This window comes from Tamandua tetradactyla, chromosome 15, assembly GCF_023851605.1.
Source record: "Tamandua tetradactyla isolate mTamTet1 chromosome 15, mTamTet1.pri, whole genome shotgun sequence".
In the NCBI taxonomy this organism is placed as follows: Eukaryota; Metazoa; Chordata; class Mammalia; order Pilosa; family Myrmecophagidae; genus Tamandua; species Tamandua tetradactyla.
In genome coordinates, this window is record NC_135341.1 from 48,393,454 (window position 1) to 48,420,372 (window position 26,919).

Consider the following 26,919-nt stretch of genomic DNA (forward strand, 5'->3'; position numbering starts at 1 on the left):
TTGAATGCTGCTGAAGAGCCAAGCTTATCAGGCATCTGAAGAAAGCTTTTGATATAAATGAGGCCAAGATACAGAAACAGAAAAAGAGGACCTGGACAAAATGACAAGAATTCAGAGAACCACAAAAAGCTAAAAAAAACTTAAAATAGCATCCTCAGTGAAATTAAAGAGGATTTTGTATACATGAAACAAAAATAGGATGTGATGAAAATGGAACAATCAGAGAATGAGAAAAATCTATTAGAAATTAAGGATGATTTAAAAAATTAATAATAGGATTAAAAGACAAACATACATCCAAGAAGATGGCTGAATAGACTAGATTGAGCTTAGCCCTGCTCCATGGAAAAGTTAGAAAAGATACAGGAGGGCAACTGAGGTGGTGATTCGGGAGTGCAGTTGACCTGAGAGAGCCTTCTGCACCACATGTGGCAGCCATGGTTGCAGAGGCTGAGGAAATGAGAGGCAGAAAGCTGAAGCCTGACATGGAGGTGCGGAGCCATGGAGCCTGTGGGAGTGCACAGATGGGAGCCTGGGACTAGGAAGTAAGCCAGGCCATATTCCTTGGGCACACTACCCTCACCTCACCAGCACAGCCCCGTGACCATGACTCATCCCACACCCCACACCCGAACCCCGTCACCCACTCCCATTCCCCCTGCTCCAGGCACCCCCACCCCACCAGCCCCCAGTGCACATACCTGCCCCAAACCCCCACCCCAAGTGCAACCCAACCCATCTCTCCTGCACCCTTCCCAAGCACTACCTCCCCCTCACTGTTCCCTGCAGGCACCAACCTCCATACCTAGGCTACCCCTGCCCCTCCTCCCTGCCCATAGAGTTGCACAGCCTCATTCCACCCCACCTGAGCTCAGCACCTCTGTTTATAACACTCCTAGGCTCATGCAGGTGCATGGACCCCCAATCATGTCATTCAGCTCTGGGAATCTCACTTTACAGCAGTCCTAGAACCATGCATGTGCATGGTCCTCAGCCACACTTCTCAGCTCTGAGAAAGTGCTGGCCTGCACAGCTGGTTATATCTGCCCCCAGTTCACGAAGGCATAACACTGACCTGCTGCCGCAGCTCTACACATGTGCACAAAGGGCCCCATGCCTTAGATCAGTGCACATCAGGGTTATACCCTCCCAGACTGGAGCACCCACACAGCTACACACTCCCAGGCCGCTGGGCACCCATGTTCACAAGCATCAGCGTAATATCTCCAACCTCTGCCTATACTGCCCTGAAACAAATCACTGCACAGAGTGCCCTGTTCCCTGCTGTGCAACCATCCCACAAACATAAGGCCTTAGACTACTGAAAGAAATCAGCTCCCAAAGTAAATCAATCAAGATACTTACATGTCGTGAAGACAGCAGAAGATCACTAAGCATATCACAATACAGACAGATATAGCCCTGCCTAATGACCATATTGAAACACCAGAGAGACACAAATGCTGGAACAACTAATCAAAGATGTTCATACAACTCTATTTAATAAAATAAGTGGGATAGCAAATGACATAAAGGAGATCAGGAAGACAGTAGAAGAGCATAAAGAGGAATTTGAAGAATAAATAGAAAAATAGTGGATATCAGGAAGATCAAAGACTCTATTGACCAAATAAAAAACATATTAGAGGCACACAACATTTGAAGAGACAGAAGAAAGAATGAGTAATATAGAGGACAGGATAATTGACTTTGAAGACTCAAAACAGCAAATGGCAAAAAAAAGATGGAAAAAACTGAATGGGAACTCAGGGAAATGATAGATAAAACAAAGCACACAAATATAAGAAGCACTGATGTCCCAGAAGGAGAAGAGAGGAGTAAAGGACTAGGAAGAGTAGTTGAGGATATATTGGGGGGGGGGGGGATTTCTAACTCTCTATACAAGTCAAAGAAGCTCAAAGAACTCCAAACAGAATAAATCGCATACTAATCAGTCTGTCAAATGTTGAAGAGGAGCAAAAAATCCTGAAAGTGGAAAGAGAAAAACAATCTACTACATACAAGGGAAATCAAATAAGACTGAGTTCAGAATACTCAACTAGCACCCTGTAGGCGAGAAGGCAGTGGTATGATATATTCAAGATCCTGAAAGAGAAAGGCTTCCAGCCAAGAATTATGTACCCAGCCAAATTGTCCTTTAAAATTGAGGAAGAAATTAAAGTTTTCACAGACAAAGAAGTTCTGAAATAATTTTTCAACAAGAGACCAGTCCTACAAGAAATACTAAAAGGAGTTCTGCCAGCTGAAAAAACAGGACAGGAGAAGGAGGTCTGGAGGAGGGCACAGAATGGAAAAGTTCCACTAAGAATTTTGTGTAATGTAATTTAAAGAATTCAAAGAGAAAGAAGGAAAAGAATATATAGATCTGACAAATAAAAAGAAAAGATGGTGGAATCAAGAAATGCCTTTTGAATGTTAATGGACTAAACTTACCAATTAAAAGATACAGATTGGCAACATGGGTTAAGAAACATAATCCAGCTATATGCTGCTTACAAGAGACTCATTTAGACACAAGGATACAAATAGATTGAAAGTGAAAGGATGGAAAAAGATATTCCATGCAAGTTGTAACCAAAAGAAAGTAGAAATAGCTATAATAATATTGGACAAAATAGACTTTAAATGTAAAGACATCATAAGAAACAAAGAAGGACAATATACTAATTAAAGGGTCAATTCACCAAGAAGATATAACAGTCATAAATGTATATGCTCCCAATCAAGGAGCGCCAAAGTACATGAGACAGACATCGGCTAAATTGAAGGGAGCAATAGATGTTTCAACAATAATAGTAGGAAACTTCAATATACCACTCTCCTCTATATATAGAACAACCAGACAGAAGATCAACAAAGAAAGAGAGAAGTTAAATAACTTGATAAATGAATTAGACCTAACAGACATATATAGGTGATTGCACCCCAAAGCACAAGGTTATATATTCTTCTCTAGTGCTCATGGAACATTCTTCAGGATAGATCATATGCTGTGGCACAAAACAGGTCTTTATAAATATAAAAACATTGAAATTATTCAAAGCACTTTCTCTGATCACAATGGGATGAAGCTGGAACTCAATAACCACCAAAGAATGAGAACATTCACAAATAATGGAAATTAAAATAACACACTCTTAAACAACCAGTGGGTCAAAGAAAAAATTGCTAGAGAAATCAGTAGGTATCTGGAGATGAATGAAAATGAGAATACAACTTATCAGAACTTATGGGATGTGGCAAAGGCTGTGCTGAGAGGCAAATTTATTGCCCTAAATGCCTTATATTAAAAAACAAGAAAGAGCAAAAATCGAGGACTTAACAGTAAACCTGGAGGAGCTTCAGAAAATACAGCAAACTGACTCCAAAGCAAATAGGAGACGAGAAATAAAAAAGATTAAAGCAGAGACAAGTGAATGGAAGAAGAAAAGAGCAATAGAAAGAATCAATAAAATCAAAAGTTGGTTCTATGAGAAAATCAATAAAATTGATGGGCCACTAGCAAGACTGACAAAGAAAAAAAGAGAGAGGATGCAAATAAACAAAATAAGAAATGAGAAGGGGTGCATTACCACAGACAAGAAATAAAAGAAATCATAAGATTCTATGAACAACTATACGCCAACAAACTAGACAACTTAGATGAAATGGATAAATTCCTGGATACGCACAAACAAGCTACACTGACTCAGGAAGAAATAGTAGATCTCAGAAAACCAATCACAAGTAAAGAGATTCAATCAGTCATCACAAACCTTTCTACAAAGAAAAGTCTAGGGTCAGATGGCTTCACAGGGGAATTTTATCAAAATCCCATAAAAGCTAACACCTGCCTGCCCATGCAAAAAAAAACCGAAAAGAACTAATACCAATCCTGCTCAAACTTTTCCAAAAAACTGAGGAAAAAGGAACTCTACCTCTCATTTTATGAAGCTAATATCATTTTAATATCAAAACCAGGTAAAGATGCTCTAAGAAAGGAAAACTACAGACTAATCTCCCTAATGAACATGGATGCAAAAATTCTCAATAAAATATTAGCAAATCGAATCCAGCAGCACATTGAAGAATTATACACCATGACCAAGTGGAGTTTATAACAGAAATGCAAGGATGATTCAACACAAGAAAATCAATTAATGTAATACAGCACATTAACAAATTGAAAGGGAAAAATCGCTTGATCATCTCGATTAATGCTGAAAAAGCATTCAACAAAATTCGGCATCCTTTCCTGACAAAAACACTCCAAAAGATAGGAATCAAAGGTAACTACCTCAGTAAGATAAAGGGAATATACGAAAAAAAGAATTAAAAGACAAAGTTGAGAAAATATCTCATAACGTATAATCCAAAGACAGAGACAGAAAATGTGAGAATAAATATCAATCCAGAACTTCCATCATTGACTATGTAGGAATCCTAAAAATAGAGCACAGAAAAAATGAAAAGGAAGGAAATAGCAAAGAAATAGTACAAGGGAATTTCCCTGGCAATAAAGATTTAAATCCCTGGTTGGGCCACTAATGCCCAACACAATAAATGGAAAAGTGCATGAGCATGTCATTTCACAACCTTGGGGATGGGGGGTGGGGTGGACGTCTTAAAATCCTCCAAAGGCAAAAGAAAGGCCATTCAGAAAGAAATTAAAATCAAAATGGCATCAAAATTTTCAACAACAGCACAGGATACTAGATAATAGCTGAACATTGCCTTCTATTACTTAGGAAAAGTGATTTTCAACCCAGAATTCTACTTTTGGCTAAACTACCAATTAACTGTGGGGGTAGAATAAAGATATACAAAGATTCCCCAGTCTTCTTAAGAAGCTACTTGTGAGTAAACCAGGAAAGAGCAAGATGCAAGAGCTAAGACCCAGAAAAGCCATCAAAACAGGTCACAACATTTCTCTGTAAAGAAAGACATAAGCAATGTAGTCATATGAATAGTATTGTAGGGAGGTATGAGGGAGTCTATAAGAGAGCTAACCTTACCTGCTATAGAAAAGTTAATCAATGAGGACTAAAACTGGGAAACCAAATATCAATACAAGCATTATATTTAGAGATGTGGAAGTAAAAATTTGGATTGATTGAATTTGGGGTGTGTAAGTGATGCTTAGAAAGAGTGATGCAGGTGACGGTTGCAAGCCTTTTGTGCTATGTGATTTTTAAAAAGTGCATACATGTATTACTAACATAAAGATAACATATTTATTAAAAAATTAAGAAAGCACATATACTCAATATGTTCTATAGTTATACTTAATGATGTACTCTTTAGTGATATGAGCGAAGTCATGTGTGAAAGGATATTCATCACCCAAATGTTTGTAAGAGCAAAAGAATGTTAACCACTGAAACTTAAAGATTCTTACTTAAACCAATTAAATAAATCATAGGACTGTAATTAACAAAAAAGAAATGAGGCATCTCCCCGTATGTTTATATGGAGATCTCCAAACTATATGGTTCTGTGAAAAAAAAAAAAAAGCAAGGTATAGGGGAACATTCAGGCATGTTTCCATTTATGTATTGTAAAAGATATGTATTTAAATATATGTACGTCTATATTCATAGGAAGCTTCTGGAAACTTGCAATAGTAGCTGTTAACTGTTGTCTCTAGGAAGTGGTGATAAGGAACAAATGCAGAGAACTCTGCCTGATGTGTATAACAACCAATCCATGACACTGGGGTTTCAAAGACAGAAAGAGTTTATTGCTATGTTATGCATATACACATGCATACACACACATACACGCAGGCATGAAGCAGGAGATCCGATGACCTATCAGCCCAAATATCTGTCTACAGAGCTTAGGATTTTTATGCATTCAAACAAGGAGAGATGGAGTTGTTACCATTACAGTATCAAGTTTAAACAGGACTGAGACTAGGCTAGAAAAATCATTGCAATAGTAGGTATAAACAAGGGTGAGACTGAGTTGCAGCAATTTCAGGTATTAACTTTTGGCTATTCTACCATACAGAAAGAGAAAGCATCTATCTAATGATTTGGTAATAATTATTTATTAATTCTTTATTGCTTGGCTAAAGTGTGACTAGGAGTCTAGGGAGGTTTTTTCACTGTTGATTTTTTTTTCTTTGAAATATTTCAAATTTATTGAAAATTTAAAAAAATACGAACACCAGCATTAGTGTTCTGCCAAGTTTCTTTTCTTTGCTCTCCAGAAAAACGTATACACTATATATATATTTCTAAAAGTAAGTTACAGTCATCTTGATTTTACCTATAAATGCTTCATTGTATATCTTCTAAACAGCGGAATTCTCTTGTGTGTAACCTCTTTTTTTTTGATTTCAGGAATTTATTTGATACTAATATAGCTGCTATAGTTTTATTAATTAAAAAAATTAACAAACAAAACATTAAGATAACATTCCATTCTACATATATAATCAGTAATTCTTAATATCATCACATAGTTGCATATTCATCATTTCTTAGAACATTTGTATCGATTTAGAAAAAGAAATAAAAAGACAACAGAAAAGGAAATAAAACAATAATAGAGAAAAAAAAAGATTGTACATCCCTTACCCCTCGCTTTCATTTATCACTAGCATTTCAAACTAAATTTACTTTAACATTTGTTCCCCCTATTATTTATTTTTATTCCATAAGTTCTACTCTTCTGTTGATATAGTAGCTAAAAGGAGCATCAGACACAAGGTTTTCACAATCACAGAGTCACATTGTGAAAGCTATATCATTGTTCAATCATCATCAGGAAACATGGCTACTGGAACACAGCTCTGCATTTTCAGGCAGTTCCCTCCAGCCTCTCCACTACATCTTGAACAACAAGGTGATATCTACTTAACGCGTAAGAATAACCTCCAGGATAACCTCTCGACTAAGAGTGAAATGTAACCTCTTTTTATAGTAACTTTATTTTTCCTTTTTACATTTTTAAAAATTTTTTTTTAATTTAAAAAAATTACAAGAAGGAAAAACAAACATTCTCAATATATGCTCATTCCATTCTACATATATAATCAGTAATTCATAATATCATCACATAGTTGCATATTCATCATCATGATCATGTCTTGGAACATTTGCATCTATTCAGAAAAAGAAATAAAAAGACAACAGAAAAATAAAACGAAAACAGAAAAAAAATAATTTTACATACTGTACCCCTTACCCCTCCCTTTCATTGATCAATAGCATTTCAAACTAAATTTATTTTAACATTTATTCCCCCTATTATTTATCTTTATTCCATATGTTCTACTCATTTGTCGACGAGGTAGATAAAAGGAGCATCAGACACAAGGTTTTCACAATCACACAGTCACATTGTGAAAGCTATATCATTATACAATCATCATCAAGAAACACGACTACTGGAACATGGCTCTACATTTTCAGGTGGTTCCCTCCAGCCTCTCCATTACATCTTGGATAACAAGGTGATTTCTACTTAATGCATAAGAATAGCCTCCAGGATAACCTCTCGACTCTGTTTGGAATCTCTCAGCCATTGACACTTTGTCTCATTTCACTCTTCCCCCTTTTGGTCGAGAAGTTTTTCTCAATCCTTTGATGCTGGGTCTCAGCTCATTCTAGAGTTTTTCTTAATCCCTTGATGCTGAGTCTCAGCTCATTCTGGATTTCCGTCCCACATTGCCAGGAAGATCCACACCCCTGGGAGACATGTCCCACGTAGACAGGGGAAGGGTGGTGAGTTTGCTTGTTGTGTTGGCTGGAGAGAGAGGCCACATCTGAGCAACAGAAGAGGTTCTCTTGGGGATGACTCTTAGGCCTAATTTTAAGTAGGTTTGACCTTATCCTTTGTGGGGTTAAGTTTCATATGGACAAACCCCAAGACTGGGGGCTCAACCTATAGCTTTGGTTGTCCACAGTGCTTGTGAGAATATCAAGAATTCAACTTGGGGAAGTTGAGTTTTCCCCCATTCTCACCATTCCCCTAAGGGGACTTTGCAAATACTTTTCCACTCACTGATCAAATCACTCTGGGATTCATTGGGGCATTACCTAGACAAACCAACAAAATCTCATGTCCTACCCAAGGTTCCATGTACTTATGTTGTTCAACCAACTATCTACATAAGTTATACTAGGAGATGCACTAGTCAAAATATAAAGTTTGTACCAAATAAACATTTTTTTTGCATTAGTCTCACACATAAGTTGAAATTTTAAAATATTAATTACCATCTATTTTCAGCACCCTGCAGTAATGACATTCTTTTTTCCTCCTCATGCAAAAACATTTTTTAAATTTGTACATTTAGTCACTATCATTATACACTCTAGGTATTCCTAGATTATACCATCTCAATCTTTATTGTCTATATTTCTTTGTGATTTCCTTTATGCCCCCAGCCCTCCTCCCTCTATCATTCTCACATTCAGCTTCATTCAGTGTTTTAACATAATTGAATTATAGTTAGGTAATATTGTGCTGTAAATTTATGAGTTTTTATATTCAGTCCTGTAGCATAATCTGTATCCCTTCAGCTCCAATTACCCGATATCTTACCCTATTTCTATCTCTTGATGGTCTCTGTTACCAACGAAATATTCCAAGTTTATTCAGAAATGTCAGTTCATATCAGTGAGAGCATACAGTGTTTGTCCTTTTGTTTTTGGCTAATCACACTCAGCATAATGTCCTTAAGGTCCATCCATGTTGTTACATACTTCATAACTTTGTTCTGTCTTACAGCTGCATAATATTCCATCTTATGTATATGCCACAGTTTGTTTAACCACCTGTCTGTTGATGGACATTTTGGCTGTTTCCATCTCTTTGCAATTGTAAATAATGCTGCTGTGAACATTGGTGTGCAAATGTCCATTTGTGTCCTTGCCCTCATGTCCTTTGAGTAGGGACAGCATATAGATGGGTCCTGTTTTTTAATCCATTCTGCCAGACTATGTCTTTTGATTGGGGAGTTTAATCTATTAACATTCAGTGTTATTTCTGCATGGGTAGTACTTTCTTCTACTATTTTGCCTTCTGGATTTTATATGTCATATCTGATTTTCCTTCTTTTTACATTTACTCATAGTCTTCCTTTCTACACTCTTCTCCACACCTCTCTCTTCTATCTTCATATCTGTCTCTAGTGCTCCCTTTAGTATTTCTTGCAGAGCTGGTCTCTTGGTCACAAATTCTCTCAGTGATTTTTTTGTCTGAAAATGTTTTAATTTCTCCTTCATTTTTGAAGGACAATTTTGCTGGATATAGTATTCTTGGTTGGCAGTTTTTCTCTTTTAATAATTTAAATGTATCATCCCACTGTCTTCTTGCCTCCATGGTTTCTGCTGAGAAATCTACGCATAGTCTTATTGGGCTTCCCTTGTACGTGATGGATTGCTTTTTTCTTGCTGCTTTCAAGATGCTCTCTTTCTCTTTGACCTCTGACATTCTGATTATTAAATGTCTTGGAATATGTCTATTTGGATCTATTCTCTTTGGGGTGTGCTGTACTTCTTGGTTCTGTAATTTTAAGTCTCTCAAAGAGTTGGGAAATTTTCAGTGATAATTTCCTCCATTAGTTTTTCTCCTCTTTTCCCCTTCTCTTCTGCTTCTGGGATACCCACAACATGTATATTTATGCGCTTCATATTGTCTTTCAATTCCCTGAGTCCCTGCTCACATTTTTCCATTTTTTTCCCTATATTTTCTTTTTTGCCGGATTTCAGATGTTCCATCCTCCAGTTCACTAATCCTATGTTCTGTCTCTCAAAATCTACCATTGTAGGTTTCCATTGTTTTTTTCATCTCTTCTACCTTGCCTTTCATTCCCATAAGTTCTGAGATTTGTTTTTTCAGACTTCAATTTCTTCTTTTTGTTCATTCCTTGCCTTCTTTATATCTTCCCTCAATTCATTGATTTGGTTTTGATGAGATTTTCCATGTCTGTTCATATATTCTGAATAAATTGTTTCAGCTCCTGTATCTCATTTGAATTGTTGGTTTGTTCCTTTGATTGGGCCATATCTTCAATTTTCCTAGTGTGATTTGTTATTTTTTGCTGGTGCCTGGGCATTTAATTTGTCTATTCTGGAGATTGCTTTCACTTCTATTACCTAGGGTTTTCTTGCTGGATGAATTTGTTGTCTATCTGTTCTTTGACATTCAGTTCAGCTTTATCTGGACCTGTAGCTTAAGTTTTGTTTAACAGAGGAGAGTTTTTCAGTTCTCATTTTCTTGTTTCTTGCCCTGCTTGTATGGTGCCTTTCCCCCTCCACACACACACACACACTTAGGAGGGTCTACTTAGGTATTATAGACCCCACCCAGATTTTCCCAGACCAAACTGGCCTCCTATCAGGAGGAAAGAGTCAACTGTGTCGATTTTCCCTGAGGGTGAGACCCAGCAGGTTGAAAGACTTTCCTGTGAAGTCTCTGGACTCTGTTTTTCTTATCCTGCCCAGTATGTGGCGCTTGTCTGCCTGCAGGTCCCACCAGCATAAGATGATGCAGTACCTTTAACTTTGGCAGACTCTCCCTGCTGGGGGCGTGGTGGAGACAGAGGAGAGGTTGTAGGCTGGTTTTAATGGCTTCGAATTACCAAGCCCTGGTGTCTGAATTCCTTGAGGGAGGGATTCCACCTGAGTTGGGCTTCACCCCTTCCCTGGGGAAGGTACAGGCTCCAGACAAGCCCTCAAATGAGCCTGTTTCTGCCTATGCCTGGGGCAGTTGCAACCTGAGAAGCCCTGCCACTGTATCCAAAGGCAGTCAAGCCTTTGTAGAAACACAGCCACAAAAACCTCTGTTTCCTTCTTTTTTTTTTTTTTTTCTTTTTCTGTCAGCCCTGCCCCTTTGGTGCAGGGGCAAAAATGAGTGACCTCCACTTTGACCAGGTTCACCTGAGCTGGGGGCCTATTTTTAGTAGTCAGAATTTGTTAATTAATTCCACAATAGGCATTTGATTGTGCTCAGCCCCTGTTGCTGGTGAAGTCCCTTTCCTTTCCCCTCTGGGAAGCAGCCTGTGGGGGAGGGGCACTGGCCACCACGGCTTGGGGAACTCACGGTTCTGGGGGGGCTTGCAACTGGTTCAGCTGGTCCAGACTGGGGTATGCTGTGCATCCGGTCACTGACATGGCCCCAGGAGCTTTTCTGTACTGTTTCTGGTTGTTTAGTAGTTGTTCTGGGGTACAAACTAAAATGTGCACATTGTTAAGCTGCCATCTGGGCCTGGAAGTCGACTGTTAATTTTTAAAAAAGTATTTTTATTGAGAAATAACCATGCACACACAGACCAACCTATTATACATTTAGTGGCTCACAATATCATCATATAGTTGTGTGTTCTTCACCATGATTATTTTTAGAACATTTGCATCACTCCAGAAAAAGAAATAAAAAGAACAAAAAAGAACTCAAAACATCCCATACTCCTTACCACTCCTTCTCAGTGACCCACAGTATTTCAATCTACCTAATTTTCACCCTTTATCTTTCCCTATTATTTATTTTTTTATCCTTTTCTTTGTTTTCACTCATCGGTCTATACCCTAAATAAAAGGAGCATCAGAGACAAGGTTTTCACAATCACCCAGTCACATTACTTTCAATTTTTTGCTATGTGAATGCATTTAATTTTTCAAGTAAGAACTTGCTAACATGAATTTGAAAATCATTTGGAAAAAAAAAAAGTCAATGAGAGCCCACATTAAATTGTGGCCTGAGAGGATTCAGTCTGGGAAGGTCTCTGCAAACATTCCAGTCTCCACGGGTGTTGGTGCATGGGCCAGAAACCACAGTTTTCTTTAGTGTGCCCACGCTCCTTCCAAGTAGCTACTATCATAGGGAGGAAGTGGGAAACGAGACTGCCAGGGAATGTAATCCTTTCTCTATTCCCTTGTTTTCAATATCTAGGGCCTGTTCTGAGCAATTTGAATGCTGTAACACTAGTATAAATCCTGACTATGGTTATACAAATTTTGACCAATTTCACTGGTCTTTTCTGGCGATGTTCCGGCTTGTGACCCAAGATTCCTGGGAGAAGCTTTACCAACAGGTCATCTATTTTTTTTATCTTGTTTATCTTATCTATCACTTGTCTCTCTTTCATTTGTTTATCATCTGCCATCTACCCTGCACACTAGTCCACAGTTCCCCATCTTTGAGAGTTGTGTTGTTAAGCTATGCATTAGAAATTCTGTTAAAAACTTCAAGGAAATTATAAACGTGCTATTTAGATGAGGAGTGTAAAAAAATCTCGCTTCCTAGGAATATTGCTGCTGTCCAGATTCCCTCATGTTCCACCATTAGAGCTTTAGTTATCATTATCATGAAGCATTGCTGTCTCTCCTGCCTTTTTTTTTTTTTTTTTTTTGCAGATACCCTTGAAACCTCCCTGTGAATGAGTAGATGATACCTCTCCATTGAGAGATAGGGCACTGGGGGTCTCTGGGTGACCAGGGAGTCTGCAGACTGTGCTGTGGTCAACTGAGCCATCCTTACTGCTCAGGGCTGCCCCATGGGAGGGAACCAGTACAAGGGAATGCCAGATTTATGCTATTGTATAATCTTCCGCTTGAGGAAGGAAGGCTTCTGACACAAGCATGTGCTCTGCTGCTTGCAGACCCTGATCACTGCCGGGCGCTTCTCAGTTTTCTTCTTTGTGGTCATCATCTTTCTGGGCTCTTTCTACCTGATTAATTTAACCCTGGCTGTCGTCACCATGGCTTATGAAGAACAGAACAGGAATGTAGCTGCTGAGACAGAGGCCAAGGAAAAGATGCTCCAGGAAGCCCAGCAGCTAGTAAAGGCGGAGAAGGAGGTAGGAATGTGGGAGTCAGACAATGAGGTCTGCTCGGAGGTGACCCCAGAAATGATGGGTCCTACGGCTCAAGGCTGCTGTTTGAGGACTGGTCCAGCACTTTTCTGCTGATGCTTTTCTGAGAATTTGCATCTCTTGCAGATTGACTGTGCTGCTGTGCTTCAGAAAGATGCCTAGACAAAGGCTTTGGGAAGAGGGAACCTTTGGTCTTGATTCTCTTCTTTGACCTTTTGAAGACTGGGCCTCCTAGAATGGGTCTCAAATTACTGATTTGGGATAAAACTAATGTATATGTAAATCTAGGTTTTGCCAGACTTTATTGTGGAAATCAAGAGATGTTTGTGTTCAGAACCTTTGCTTGAGGGGGTTTCGGAAAGGAAAATGGTGGCTCTAGAGATGACAGTCGATGCTCATCTCTCCCTTCCTGAAATTCTTGTCATATTTATAAGCCATTATAATTGTCTCCCTGCTTCCTTTACATTTTTCTAACTTGATTTTAAGATTTTCAGAGCACGGGCCATTTTTATACTCCTTTTCATCTCCTCCAGATATTTGTCAGGAGTGAGCCCATAATAAGTACTTACTTTTGCATTGTCAGGCACAAACCTTTATTGAGTGCCTGGCACATACCTGGCACTAAGCTAAGTGTTAGTAATAATGAGATATGAGTCAGTGCTGCCTTTGAGGGTTGCAGTCTCCATGGAAAATCAGGACTCGTGCTCCCAGATAAATGATGACAAAGCCAGCTATTCCAATCAGGTGGTGAGCAATCTGATTGGTACAGTGCTACCAGAAGAAAGAAGAGGATGCTTCCTCAGGTCAGGGCCATTTACCATGTTTTACAAGAAAGTGAAATCTGGTCATTAATTGGTTTTATTCCCTTTCTAAGGCTCTGGTTGCCATGGGAATTGACAGAAGTTCACTTAATTCCCTTGAAACATCTTTTCCCCAAAAGAAGAGAAAACTATTTGATAGTAAGAAAAGGAAGTCTTTTTTGAGAAAGTCTGGGAAAGACCAGGGTCCAGGATCAGCTTCGGATGGAGAGTCCCCTAAAAAGGTAAGTCTCTATCCAAGAGATTAATAATACCATATCCATTCACTCACTTCCATATGCTGTTGTTCCTCCACAAATTTATTCAATTTATCTATTTATTTACAAATATCTATTTAAGAGTATTTATAGTGTTTACTATCTTCTCGGTACTGGGGTAGGTTCTAGGAATACATGAAGATGAATAAGACAGACATGGTTCCTACTTCAGAGTTTACAACTAATGAAGAAGATCCCCTAATCAGCAGGCAGTTATTATTCAGTGTGATGACTGATAAGATGAGTGCTGTCAGAGAACAGAGAAGGGGCAATGTCTTAGCATGGGTTCCCTCAGAAGCAAACCTTGAGATGTCTGAGTACAAGTAGTTTATTTGGAAAGTGATCCCAGGAATTACTGGTGGTGGGGGTGGGGAGAGGATGTGGATAAGTGATGTATGTAAGGAAAGATGGCCATTAAAATTGCATTATTAAGCCAGTTACTTCTGAGTATAATTGGAATTTAATTCTTGGAGTGAGAGTGCAATAATTTATATACCATTTCCAGTCCATTAGTGGTTAAAACTACTCAGGACTCGAGATATTAAGTTTCCTGTAATTATGCTTGCTGTACACTACAGCAGACGGGGCTCAGATCACCAGAAAAATCTCTCAGGTAAGGCCTTAAGGAATATGGATGCGGCAACCAACAGCATGTGCTTCAGACAACCAACCCAGAGTTGGTGTTTGTAGTATGGAGGTGGGGAGGTAAAGAGGTGGGTGGATGGAGACATTGGATCAGAAAACATTCCCAGAGGAAGCAGTACTTAAGCTGAAAGGATGAATTAACCAAGCAAAAGGAGGAATGGATCACTGTAGGAGGAGAAAACACCTGCAAGGGCCGGGAAACAAAGGAGAGCTTAATAGTGTGATCAGTAGAGACATTGTATGTGTATGTGAGTGTGGTAAGGTTGGGGATGGATGGCGAGTGACTAAGATGGGGTGATCGCTTTTAAAAGGCCTTGGAAACCAAGCTAAGAAGCTCACCCTTTATCCTGAGAGTAAAGGATAAGCAGCATTAAAAGAAGCAAGACAGTGAATGGTATAAGAAGATTTACATTTTTGAAAGGTCATCCTGGATACGTGAAAGAAATGGATTGAGTGAGAGCAAGACAGCCAATTAAGAGATTTTTGCAGTAATCCAAATGAAAGGTGGTGGTGGCTTAAACTAGAGCCAGGGCAATGGGGATGAAGAAGTTTAATGGAATACAGTGATCTATAGAAGGCAGAATTTGGCAATTGGTTGGATGCAAAGGATAGGTATGATGTTGCTTTACAGCTTGAGTAGCTGACAGTGGAAAGTAACTTATTGAGATAGGAATGGAGCATGTTTTTGAGATGGGAAAGATTGCAAGTTCCATTTTGAATATGCTGATTTTGAGGTGCCTAGGGGCCACACAAACAGAGATACTAAGTAGGCAGTTGGATGTGCAGAAATGAAACTATGGGGGGAATATACACTAGAAAAAAGTTTTCATTTCATTAAAGTGGGAGATTTTCAGACATTTTTTAATTGTGAAAAGAAAAATCAGAAGACAGGAAAATGTTGAAGATACAGGCCAGGAAGTGATGACTGGAGCCACTTTCCTGAGATAGATGGGGGGAGATGAAGGTAAAGGGCAGAAGGTGGGTGTGCATGCTTGAGAATGGGGTGGAGAAGAGAGAGTTCAGGAGCATCTGCAGAAGCAGAGACAAACCCCATCCACTGCTGAGACCAGATGTGTAATAGAGTGATGAGGAATGATCTCATGGTTTAGAAAATTATTTGCTGTCAGACTACCGCACATTGAAGAGCCACAAAGGAAATATTTTAAAAGTTTTTCCTTGTTCACAAATTCATAGACAAAGACCCAGACACCCAATATAAAATGTCTTTTCCCTTTAATTAGTACAGTTAATAGGTGTACAAAGGCTACAGGCTATCTTTAGTATAGCTTATCACTAAGGGATAGTTACCTCTGGGGCCCTGCTTGTAAAAACCTTTGGGAAATAAGCCATATAGATGCCAGAATTTTCTGGGTAGGTGAAGGTTTATGATCTTTAATCTCCAGAGCTTTCAGAATTGTAAGTAAAATAAAAGCTGATAAGTTTTTTCAGCACAGCCTGAGGAAGTGCTTGACGTTTAGTTTAAATTTTTATGATATTTATTTTGACTGATCTTTTTAGTTACTGATATTTTAAGATATATTTGGGCAGATGTTCACAAACTGGCTCTAACCCTCCTTTCTAAATTTATCCTTCACTTCTGCCCCTTGCAAGCATTGTTTCCAAATTAGAGCTTTTTGTCCTTTCATATTCTGGAGGGTATGTTAAGTTTTGTTTTCTCTTTGTTCTTAATGGGTACAGTACAGAGAAAGTAAAATTTCTGTGAGTAGGACTCAAGATATGTGCATATACGAGCAATCTTAATGGTCAAACCAAATTTCTCTAATCTATTAAATAAGAAATGAGAAAATTGAACATGTGTCATACAGTGGAGAAGAAGTGCGTTGATGTGTATAATATATTGAGCATCATTCCTCATGCAGCATTAAAACAAAGTAGTTTGTGAAGATTTGAGGAGAAACAGCCCCTGCCCTTAAAAGTTCCACTATGCCTTCTCTTACAGGCAAACCTACTAGAGCAAACCAAACGACTATCCCAGAATCTCTCAGTGGACCATTTTGATGAGCACAAAGACCCCTTCCAGAGGCAGAGGGCACTAAGCGCTGTCAGCATCCTCACCATCACTATGCAAGGTGAGTTCCACCTCCGAGACCAAGGGAAAGCTGAAATTCCATGATGTTCTTCCATTCTCCTTCTCCCCAGTCCCTCAGTAGTCCAATGTAAAGGAGGCTGTTTTAGAACGAACCCACTGTACCTTCTTGCAAAGATTGACTTCTGGTACCTCCTTGGAGCATTTAAGCTTGGAAGAAGTGGCTCTTTCTGGTGGATATATTCTGAGCCGCCCATGGGTAGTGGTGGGAACTGGCTAGATTCAAGAATGACTATTTCCCTAATGGCTAATACTGTTAGTCATCTTTTCTTTTTTGCCATTTGTATGTCTTCTTTGGAGAAATATCTGTTCAAGTCTTTTGTCCATTTTTTAATTTAGTTGCTCATCATTTCGTTGTTGGGTTGTAGGATTTCTTTATGTATTCTTGATATTGATCCAGATCAGATATGTAGTTTCCAAATATTTTCTCCCATTCTTTAAGGTATCTTTTTATTTTCATGAAGAAGGTCTTTGATCTACAAGAGTTTTTAATTGTGGAGTCCGATTTATCTGTTTTTCTTTTGTTCCTTGTTCTTTTGGTGTAAAGTCTAGGATCATTATTGGCTAACACAAGGTCCCAAAAATGCTTCCCTATGCTTTCTTCTAGGAGTTTTAATAGTCCTGGTTCTTATATTTAGGTCTTTGACCCATTTTGAGTTAATTTTTGTATATGGTGTAATAGGGGTCTACTTTTATTCCTTTGCAAATGGATTTCCAGTTTTCCCAATGCAATTTGTTGAAGACATTATTTATTCCCAGTTGAGTGGATATGGCATCCTTGTCAAAGTGGCCGTAGAGCTGAGGGTTTATTTCTGAACTCTCAATTTGATTCCATTGGTCTGTTTGTCTTTGTGCTGGTTCTATGCTGTTTTGTTGCTGTAGTTTTGTGATAAGTTTTAAAATTGGAAAGTGTGAGTCCTCTAACTTCATTCTTCTTTTTCAAGATGGTTTTGGCTATTCAGAGACCCTTACACTTCCATATAAACTTGATGATTGGCTTTTCCGTTTCTGCAAAGAGGCTGTTGAAATTTTGATTGAGATTGCATTGAATCTGTAAATCACTTTATGTAGAATTCACATTGTAACAATATTTAGTCTTCTAATGCATGAACAGGGAATGTTCTTCCATTTATTTAGATCTTTCAAAAACTCTTTTAGCAAAGTTTTGTAGATTTCTCTGTATAAGTCATTTATATCCTTGTTCAAATTTGTTTCTAGATATTTGACTTTTTTTTAGTTGCTATTGTAAATGGAATTTTCTTTAATTTCCTTGTCAGATTGTTCATTACGAGTGTATAGAAACACTACTGATTTTTGCATGTTGATCTTGTACCCTGCCACTTTGCTGAATTTGTTTAGCTCTAATAGCTTTGTTGTGGAATTTTCAGGATTTTCTATATATAAGACGTCATCTGCAAATAGGGAAAATCCTACCTTTTCCTTGATAATTTGGACACCTTTTATTTATTTCTGTTGCCTCATTGCTCTGGCAAGAACTTCTATTACAGTGATGAATAACAGTGGCAACAGTGGGAATCCTTGTCTTGTTCCTGATCTTAGAGGGAAAGCTTTTAGTCTGTTACCATTAAGTAGGATGTCAACTTTTCATATATATCCTTTATCATGGTGAGAAATTTTTCTACTATTCCTAGTGTTCTAAGAGTTTTTATCAAGAAGGTATTTTGTCAAGTGCTGTATTTTGTCAAATGCCTTTTCTGCATCGAGATAATTATGGTTCCCCCCTTCATTCTGTTATTGCAGTGTACTACATTAATTGATTTTCTTGTGTTGAACCACGCTTACATACCAGGGGAAAAATCCCACTTGTTAATGGCAATACAGTTCTTTTAATATGCCATTGGATTGGGCTTGCTGGGATTTTGTCGAGGACTTTTGCATCAATATTAAGAGATACTGTCTGTAATTTTCTTTTCTGGTGCTATCTTTAAGTGACTCTGTTATGAGGGTGATGTTGGCATCATAAAATGAGTTAGGGAGGGTTCCCTCTTCAACTTCTGGAAGAGTTTGAGCAAGACTGGTGATAATTCTTCTTGGAATGCTGGTAAAATTCGCCAACGAAGCAATCTGGTCCTGGGTTTTCTTTGTTGGGAAGTTTTTATTAACTAATTCAATCTTTTGTTTATTATCATTCTGTGGGGATTTTCTATGTCTTTTTTAGTCACTGTAGGTAATTTATGTGTTTCTAGGAATTTGTCCATTCCATTTAAATTATCCAGTTTGCTGGCATACTATTCCTCTTATAATCCTTTTTAATTTCTATAGGACTAATAGTAATGCCCCCTCTTTCAGTTCTGATTTTAGTTATTTGCCTCTTATCTCTTTTTTGTTTGTTTGCTATTCTAGCTAAGAGTTTGTCGATTTTATCGATCTTACCAAAGAGCCAACTTTGGGTTTCGTTGATTGCCTCTCTTGTTTTTATATTCCCTATTTCATTTATCTCTGTTCTCACTTAGCTATTTTCCTTTCTTTTGCTCTACTTGGGTTTAAAGTTAGCTGTTATTTTTTTTAGATCTTCCAGTTGTGAAGTTGAGTCTCTGATTTGAGATCTTTCTTCTTTTTTAATGTAAACATTTAGAGCTATAAAATTTACTTTCATCATTGCCTTTGCTACATCTCATAAGTTTTAGTATATTCCGTTTTTATCTTTATTTACCCAAAGACATTTACTAATTTACTTTGTGATTTTTCTTTGGCCCATTGACTGTTTAAAGGTACATTGTTTAATTTCCACACATTTGTAAATTTTCCAGCTCTCCCTCTATTATTGTTGTCTAGCTTCATTCCACGAGAATGAAAAAACATTGTATGATTTCTTTCTTTCTTTTTTTTTTTAATTTATTGAGAGTTGCTTTGAGATCTAACATATGGTCTACCCTGGGGAATGATTCATGTACACTAAAGAAGAATTTGTGTTCTGCCAAGTGAAATGTTTTCTATGTGCCTGCTAGGTCTAGTTGGTTTATAGTATTGTACAAGTCTTCTATTTTCTTATTGTTAAGTCTTCTATTGTCTTATTCTTTGGTCTAATTGTTCTATCCATTCTTGAAAGTGGTATATTAAAGTCTCTTACCGTTATTTCTCCCTTCAAATCTGTCGATATTTGCTTCCTATATTTTTGGGCTCTGCCATTCAGTGCGTATACGTTTATAATTGCTGTCTTCTTGTTGAATTAGCCCCTTTATCAGTATTTAGTGACCTTCTTTGTTCCTCGTAACAGTTTTTGACTTAAAGTCTATTTTATCTGATATTAGCGTAGCTATCCCAGCTCTCTTTTGGATACCATTTTCAAGGTATATTTTTCTATCTTTTCACTTTCAACCTACTTGTATAAACAGCATATAATGGGCTTACTTTTTTTTTTTAATCCATTCTGCCCATTTCCACTTTTGACTGGGGAGTTTAATCCATTTAAATTTAAAATGACTACTGATAATATGGGACTTTCTTCTGACATATTGCTCTTTGGCCTTTCTAAGTCATTTATCTTCTTTTTCCTTCAATTTTTCTATTAATGCCTGCTTCATTTTTTTTTTTTTTTAGCATGAGCAGGCACCAGGAATCGAACCCGGGTCCTCTGGCCTGCTTCATTTTTATTTGATTTTTTTTTCTGCTGTACTATTCTTTCTTTCTGTGTGTGTGTGTGTGTTTATTTATTTATTTTTAACTTTTTTATTATATAATATGACATATATACAAAACAAAGAAAGAAAAAAGCAATAATTTTCAAAGCACTCTTCAACAGGACATGTCCCATAGTTTGTGGTGGGCTACCATTCCATCATCTCTGATTTTTCCTACCATTTGTTCCAGAACATTGGAGGCTAGAAGGAAAGTGTTTTTTCTGTCCTCACAATCATTTTTTTTCTTTTTTGTGAAAAATAGCATATATACAAAAAGCAATACATTTCAAAGCACAATGCAATTAGTTGTAGAACAGATTTTAGAGTTTGGTATGGGTTACAATTCCACCATTTTAGGTTTTTACTTCTAGCTACTCTAAGACACTGGAGACTAAAAGAAATAACAATATAGTGATTCAGCAAACATACTCAATTGTTAAACCCTACCTTTTCTGTATAACGCCACCATCATCTTTGATCTTTCTTCCACAATTTAGGGGTATTTGGGCTATCCCCATGCTGCTTTTTCTTGTTGGATGGGGTTGTTGATAATATGGGATAGGTTGATAGAACTAGTTGATGTTCTGGAGAGGCTGGACCCTCTAGGTTTCAGGACTTATCTGGTCCAGGGACCCATCTGGAGATTGTAGGTTTTTGGAAAGTTAACCTGGAGCATGAAACCTTGTAGAATCTTATATATATTTATAGCAATGATTTCACTTTTAGAGTTGGGCTTAGAGAGAGTGAGGCCACATCTGAGCAATAAAAGAGGTCCTCCAGAAGTAACTTTTAGGTATACCTATACATAAGGCTAAGCTTCTCTGCTACATACATAACTTTACAAGAGCAAGCCTCAAGATCAAGGGCTTGGTCTATTGATTTAGATGTCCTTATACACTCTTTGTACAATATTCATACCTTTGAAGTAGTTCATGCAAGAACTTATTCATATTTGTAGTGTTAATCAGTGAAACACATGGGTCTATACAATCCTTTCAATCATGTTCACCTTCAGTATGGTAATATTACTTATAGACCCGCTAGTGAACCACCTTCACTTCTATCTATTCCTTTATATTTGAGTTCACCCTCACTAGCTAATTGTTCACCCATCTCTAGCTTCCATGTATCTCTAGGTTCCCTATATTCTGTATCATAATCCTCTGATTTTACTTTTACAATGGTCATAAAAGTGGACTCATATAGTATCTATCATTTTGTGTACAGCTTATTTCACTCAGCATTATGTCCTCAAGGCTCACCCATCTTTTCATGTGATTCAGGACATCATTTCATCTTAACTGCTGCATAATATTACATTGTATGTATATACCACATTTTGTTAATCCATTCATCTATTGATCAGCATTTGAACTGTTTCCATCTTTTGGGGATTGTGAATATTGCTGCTATGAACATTGGTATGCAGATGTCTATTTGTGTCACTGCTTTCAGCTCTTCTTGGTATATACTGAGTAGTGCTATTGTCGGGTCATAGGACAACTTGATATTTAGTTTCCTAAGGAATTACCATGCTGTCTTCCATAGCAGCTGTACCATTATACATTCCCACCAGCAGTGCATAAATGTCCCAGTTTCTGCACATCCTCTTCAACATTTGTAGTTTCCTCTTTGTTTAATAGCAGCCATTCTTATAGGTGAGATGGCATCTCATGGTTTTGATCTGCATTTCCCCTAGAGCTAATGAAAATGAGCGTCTCTTCATGTGGGTTTTAGCCTCTGTATTTGGTCTTTAGAAAAATGTCTATTTATATCTTTAGCCCATTTTATAATTGGGTTGCTTGCTCTTTTGTTGTTGAGTTGTGTGATTTCTTTATGTATACAGGATATCAAACCTTTTTCTGATGTGTGATTTCCAAATATTTTCTTCAATTGAGTTGGCTGCCTCTTCACCTTTTCAACAAAGTCTTTTGAGGCACAAAAGCATTTGATTTTGAGGATTTACCATTTATCTATTTTTTTCTTTTGTTTGTTGTGCTTTGGGTGTAAAATTCAGGAAGCTACCTCATATTACTAGGTCTTGAAAATGTTTCCCTACATTTTCTTCTAGAAGTTGTATGGTATGATTCTTATATTTAGGTGTTTGATCCTCTTTGAGTTAATTTTTGTATAGGGTATAAGGTAAGGGTCTTCTTTCTTTCTTTTGGCTATTGATATTCAGTTCTCCCATGCCCATTTATTGAAAAGACTATTTTGTCCCAGTTCAGTGGATTTGGGGGCCTTGTCAAAAATCAGTTGACCATAGATTTGATGGTCTATTTCTGACTCTCAATTCGATTCCATTGGCCAATACTTGTATCTTTGTGCCAGTACCATTCTGCTTTGACCACACGTGGCTTTATAATAAATTTAAAATCAGGAGGTGTTACCCCTCCCACTTTGTTCTTCTTTTTTAGGGTGCTTATAGCTATTGGGGTTCTCTTTCCCTTCCAGATGAATTTGGTAACTAGTTTTTCCAAGTCCTCAAAGTAGGTTTTTGGAATTTTGATTAGTTCTGCATTGAATCTGTACATCAACTTGAGTATAATTAACATCTTAACTATATTTAAACTTCTTATCCATGAGCAGGGAATGTCTTTCCACCTAGTTGGATCTTTTTTGCTTTATTTAAATAATGGTATGTAGTTTTTCTGTGTACAAGTCCTTTATGTCCCTAGCTAGGTTCATTCCTAGATACTTGATTCTTTTAGTTGCTATTTTGAATGGAATTTTTTCCTTAACTGGCTCCTCAGGTCATTGCTTGTGTATAGAAACACTACTGAGTTTTGCACATTAATTTTATAAACCACCACATTGCTGAATTTGTTTATTAGGTCAAGTAACATTGTTGTAGATTTCTCAGGATTTTCCAAGTATAGTATTATGTCATCTGTAAATAATGAAAGTTTTACTTCTTCCTTTCTGATTTGGATGCCTTTTATTTCTTTTTCCTGCCTGAATGCTCTAGCTAGAACTTAATATTGTTGTCACAATATTAACAACAGTGGTGACAGAAGGCATCCTTATTTCATTCCCCATCTAAGGGGTAAACGTTTCAGTCTCTCGTCATTGAGTATGATGCTGGCTATCAATTTATCACATATGCCCTTTATCATATTGAGGAAGTTACCTTTGATTCCTACTTTTTGAAGTGTTTTTACCAGAAAAGGATGTTGAATTTTGTCGAATTCTTTTTCAGCACCAACCAAGATGATTATGTGATTTTCCCATTTGATTTATTAATGTGCTGTATTACATTAATTGATTTTCTTGTGTTGGACCACCTTGCGTTCTTGGCATAAACCCCACTTTGTCACCGTGCATAATTCTTTTAATGTGTTGTTGGATTCAATTTGCTAGTATTTTGTTGAGAATTTTTACACCTATTAGGTGTTCATTAGGGAGTTTGGCCTGTAGTTTTCCTTTCTTATAGCATCTTTACCCAGTTTTGGTATTAAAGTAATATTAGCTTCATAAAATGAATTAGGTAGTGTTCCTTTTCCTTGATTTTAGGGAAAAATTTGATCAGGGTTAATGGTAGTCCTTTTTGAAATGTTTTGCATATTTCAATGGCTTTACCACTATTGTGTTGTTTTTGTTTTAAATGTTTTTACTGAGATACCTTCAACTACCATGTAGTCCATCCAAAGTATACAATCAGTGGCTCACAATATCATCACATAGTTGTGTATTCATCTGTGATCATTTTTAGAACATTTACATCCCTCCAGAAAAAGAAATAAAAAAAAAAGAAAAAGCTCATACATCCCATATCATTTACCCCTCACTCTTATTGACCACTAGTATTTCAATCTACCCATTTTTTTATCCCTTAATCCACCCCCTTATTTTTATTTATTTTTGTCTTTATTTTTTTATTCATCTGTCCATACCTTAGATAAAGGAAGCATCAGCCACAAGATTTTCACAATCACATGTGTACATTGTAAAACCTATATAGTTATACAATCTTCCAGAAACAAGGCTACTGGAACACAGTTCAGCAAGTTCAGGTACTTCTCTCTAGACACTTCAATATACCACAAAGTGAAAAAGGATAGCTATATAATGAATAAGAATAACCTCCAGGATAACCACTCAACTCTGTTTGAAATCTATCAGTCACTGACACTTTATTTTGTCTCATTTCTCTCTTCTCCCTTTTTATCAAGAAGACTTTCTCAATCCCATGATGTCAGGTCACAGCTCATCCCTGGGAGTCCTGTCCCATGTTGGGGGGGGAGGGCATAAGTTCCCTGCCATGTTGACTTAGAGAGAGAGACCACATCTGAGCACAAAAGATGTTCTCTGGGGATGACTCTTAGGCATAAGTATAAGTAGGCTTAGCTTCTCCTTTGCAGGAATAGGTTTCATAGGTGTGGACCCCTAGATTGAAGGCTCAGCCTGTTGAATTTGTTGTCCCTGTTGCTTGCAAGAATATCAGAAATTCCCCAGTAGGGGTTGTATTAGTTAGGGTTCTCTAGAGAAACAGAATCAACAGGGAACACTTGCAAATATAAAATTTATGAAAGTGTCTCACGTGACCGTAGGAATGCAGAGTCCAAAATCCACAGGGCAGGCTGCGAATCCGATGACTCCAATGGATGGCCTGGATGAACTCCACAGGAGAGGCTCACTAGCCAAAGCAAGAATGGAACCTGTCTCCTCTGAGTCCTCCTTAAAAGGCTTCCCATGATTGGATTTAGCACCACTAATTGCAGAAGACACTCCCCTTTGGCTGATTACAAATGGAATCAGCTGTGGATGTAGCTGACGTGATCATGACCTAATCCTATGAAATGTCCTCATTGCAACAGACAGGCCAGCGCTTGCCCAATCAGATGAACAGGTACCACAACTTGGCCAAGTTGACACCTGTCCCTAACCATGACAGTCCACCCCTTGTCAACTTGGCACATATATATATATACTTACAATATACTTATTGTTAGCACTTAACTGAGGTTTCATTCCAATAGTAAACACTTGCATGGTTACAAAGTGCAACTGTATGACAGATGCTAATAAAATTAATTCTCATCTACTTAAATATGCTGAATTTACCAAACAAAGTCTTTGGCTTATGATTGAACTGTGACAGTGGGAGACCATTTGGCAACAGATGATCACAAAAACACAAATATTTTCATCAAAATTTCTATGGTAGATTGAATTATATAACTCCAACAAAATTAATATTCTTAACCTTAATCTTATTCTCATGGATGTGAACTCATGGTAAATATGACCTATTAAAGATTGTTATGTTTAGTTAAGTCATGGCCAAATTGAGTCAGAGTGTGTGTGTATATATATATATATATATATATATATATATATATATATATATCACCTTAGACCATACTTAATTTCCAAATGAAAACAAATAAGCACACATTTTTTCTTTTACCTGACACTACTCAACTGTCCTGCATATAACTGGAAACACATTAAATCTCTCCAGAATAGCGTGCAAATCCTTGGGCAACATTCATTCTTAAACTTGATATCTTACAACTTAAATAGTATAACACAAACAAAACAGCATTACAGTCCTCATTTCTGTAACTGATCACGTGGTCGAAGTTCATATTTATCACTACCTTCTTCCACTACCCATTCCATGTTCCCTTTCCCCTCAGCAAGCACTTCAGCTGGCCGTGGTTCTTTGCCTGGTGGGGTGACCCAAACCTTCATTCCTGAAGTCTCAGAGCCATTAGTGGTCCTGCCTGGATTGTGTTGTTGCAGTTTTCCATTGATTTTAATCACAGGGCATGGTAGTACTAATAGACGCCCCAGGGGATCTCCTATATTCCAAGAAAACTCTTTTTTACCTCCATTATGTAGTTGCAGTCCTACTTCCTTCTGATAGTCAGGGTCAATTACCCCAGACAATAATGTAATCCCCTTCTTGGTGTGTTGATCCAGAGGCATAAGTAGCCCAAAGTGGCCAGGTGGCAATCTTAACTTCCAGTTCAGTGGTATCACTGTTGTTTCTCCTGGAGAAAGCACACCCCGTTTTGGAACTAAAACCTGTAGACCAGCAGAACTCAGGGTAGCAGGGACAGGAAGCAAAAATTTTCCCAGTGGATCACTAGGAGTAATAGTGAGTGGCACCACACCCATTTCCACCCCTTGGTTCCTGGACCCATGGATCCTGGCTATGGGAGAAACAGCACCATACAGTGGACGCTGATTCAGAGCATACACAGCTTCCTGGAGAACATTACCCCAGCCTTTCAAGTTTTTGCCACCTAGTTGGCACCGTAATTGAGTTTTCAAAAGGCCATTCCACCGTTCTATCAATCCAGCAGCTTCTGGATGATGGGGAACATGGTAAGACCAGAGAATTCCATGAGCATGTGCCCATTCCCGCACTTCATTTGCTGTGAAGTGTGTTCCTTGATCCGAAGCAATGCTATGTGGAATACCATGACGATGGATAAGGCATTCTGTAAGCCCACGGATAGTAGTTTTGGCAGAAGCATTACGTGCAGGGAAAGCAAACCCATATCCAGAGTATGTGTCTATTCCAGTTAGAACAAATCACTGCCCCTTCCATGAAGGGAGTGGTCCAATGTAATCAACCTGCCACCATGTACCTGGCTGGTCACCTCGGGGA

The 26,919-nt window shown here is 37.9% G+C and overlaps 1 protein-coding gene across 2 annotated transcripts in view; it reads left to right on the top strand.

Annotated features, from left to right (window-relative positions):
- SCN11A (sodium voltage-gated channel alpha subunit 11) overlaps positions 1 to 26,919 on the top strand; it is a 160,764-nt gene that overhangs the window by 63,777 nt on the left and 70,068 nt on the right. For both annotated transcript variants that reach the window (XM_077129771.1, XM_077129770.1), the window contains 4 exons: positions 11,908 to 12,049; positions 12,617 to 12,814; positions 13,704 to 13,871; positions 16,510 to 16,639. In XM_077129771.1, coding sequence (XP_076985886.1) covers positions 11,908 to 12,049; positions 12,617 to 12,814; positions 13,704 to 13,871; positions 16,510 to 16,639 — 638 coding nt within the window. The remainder of the gene's footprint in view (positions 1 to 11,907; positions 12,050 to 12,616; positions 12,815 to 13,703; positions 13,872 to 16,509; positions 16,640 to 26,919) is intronic.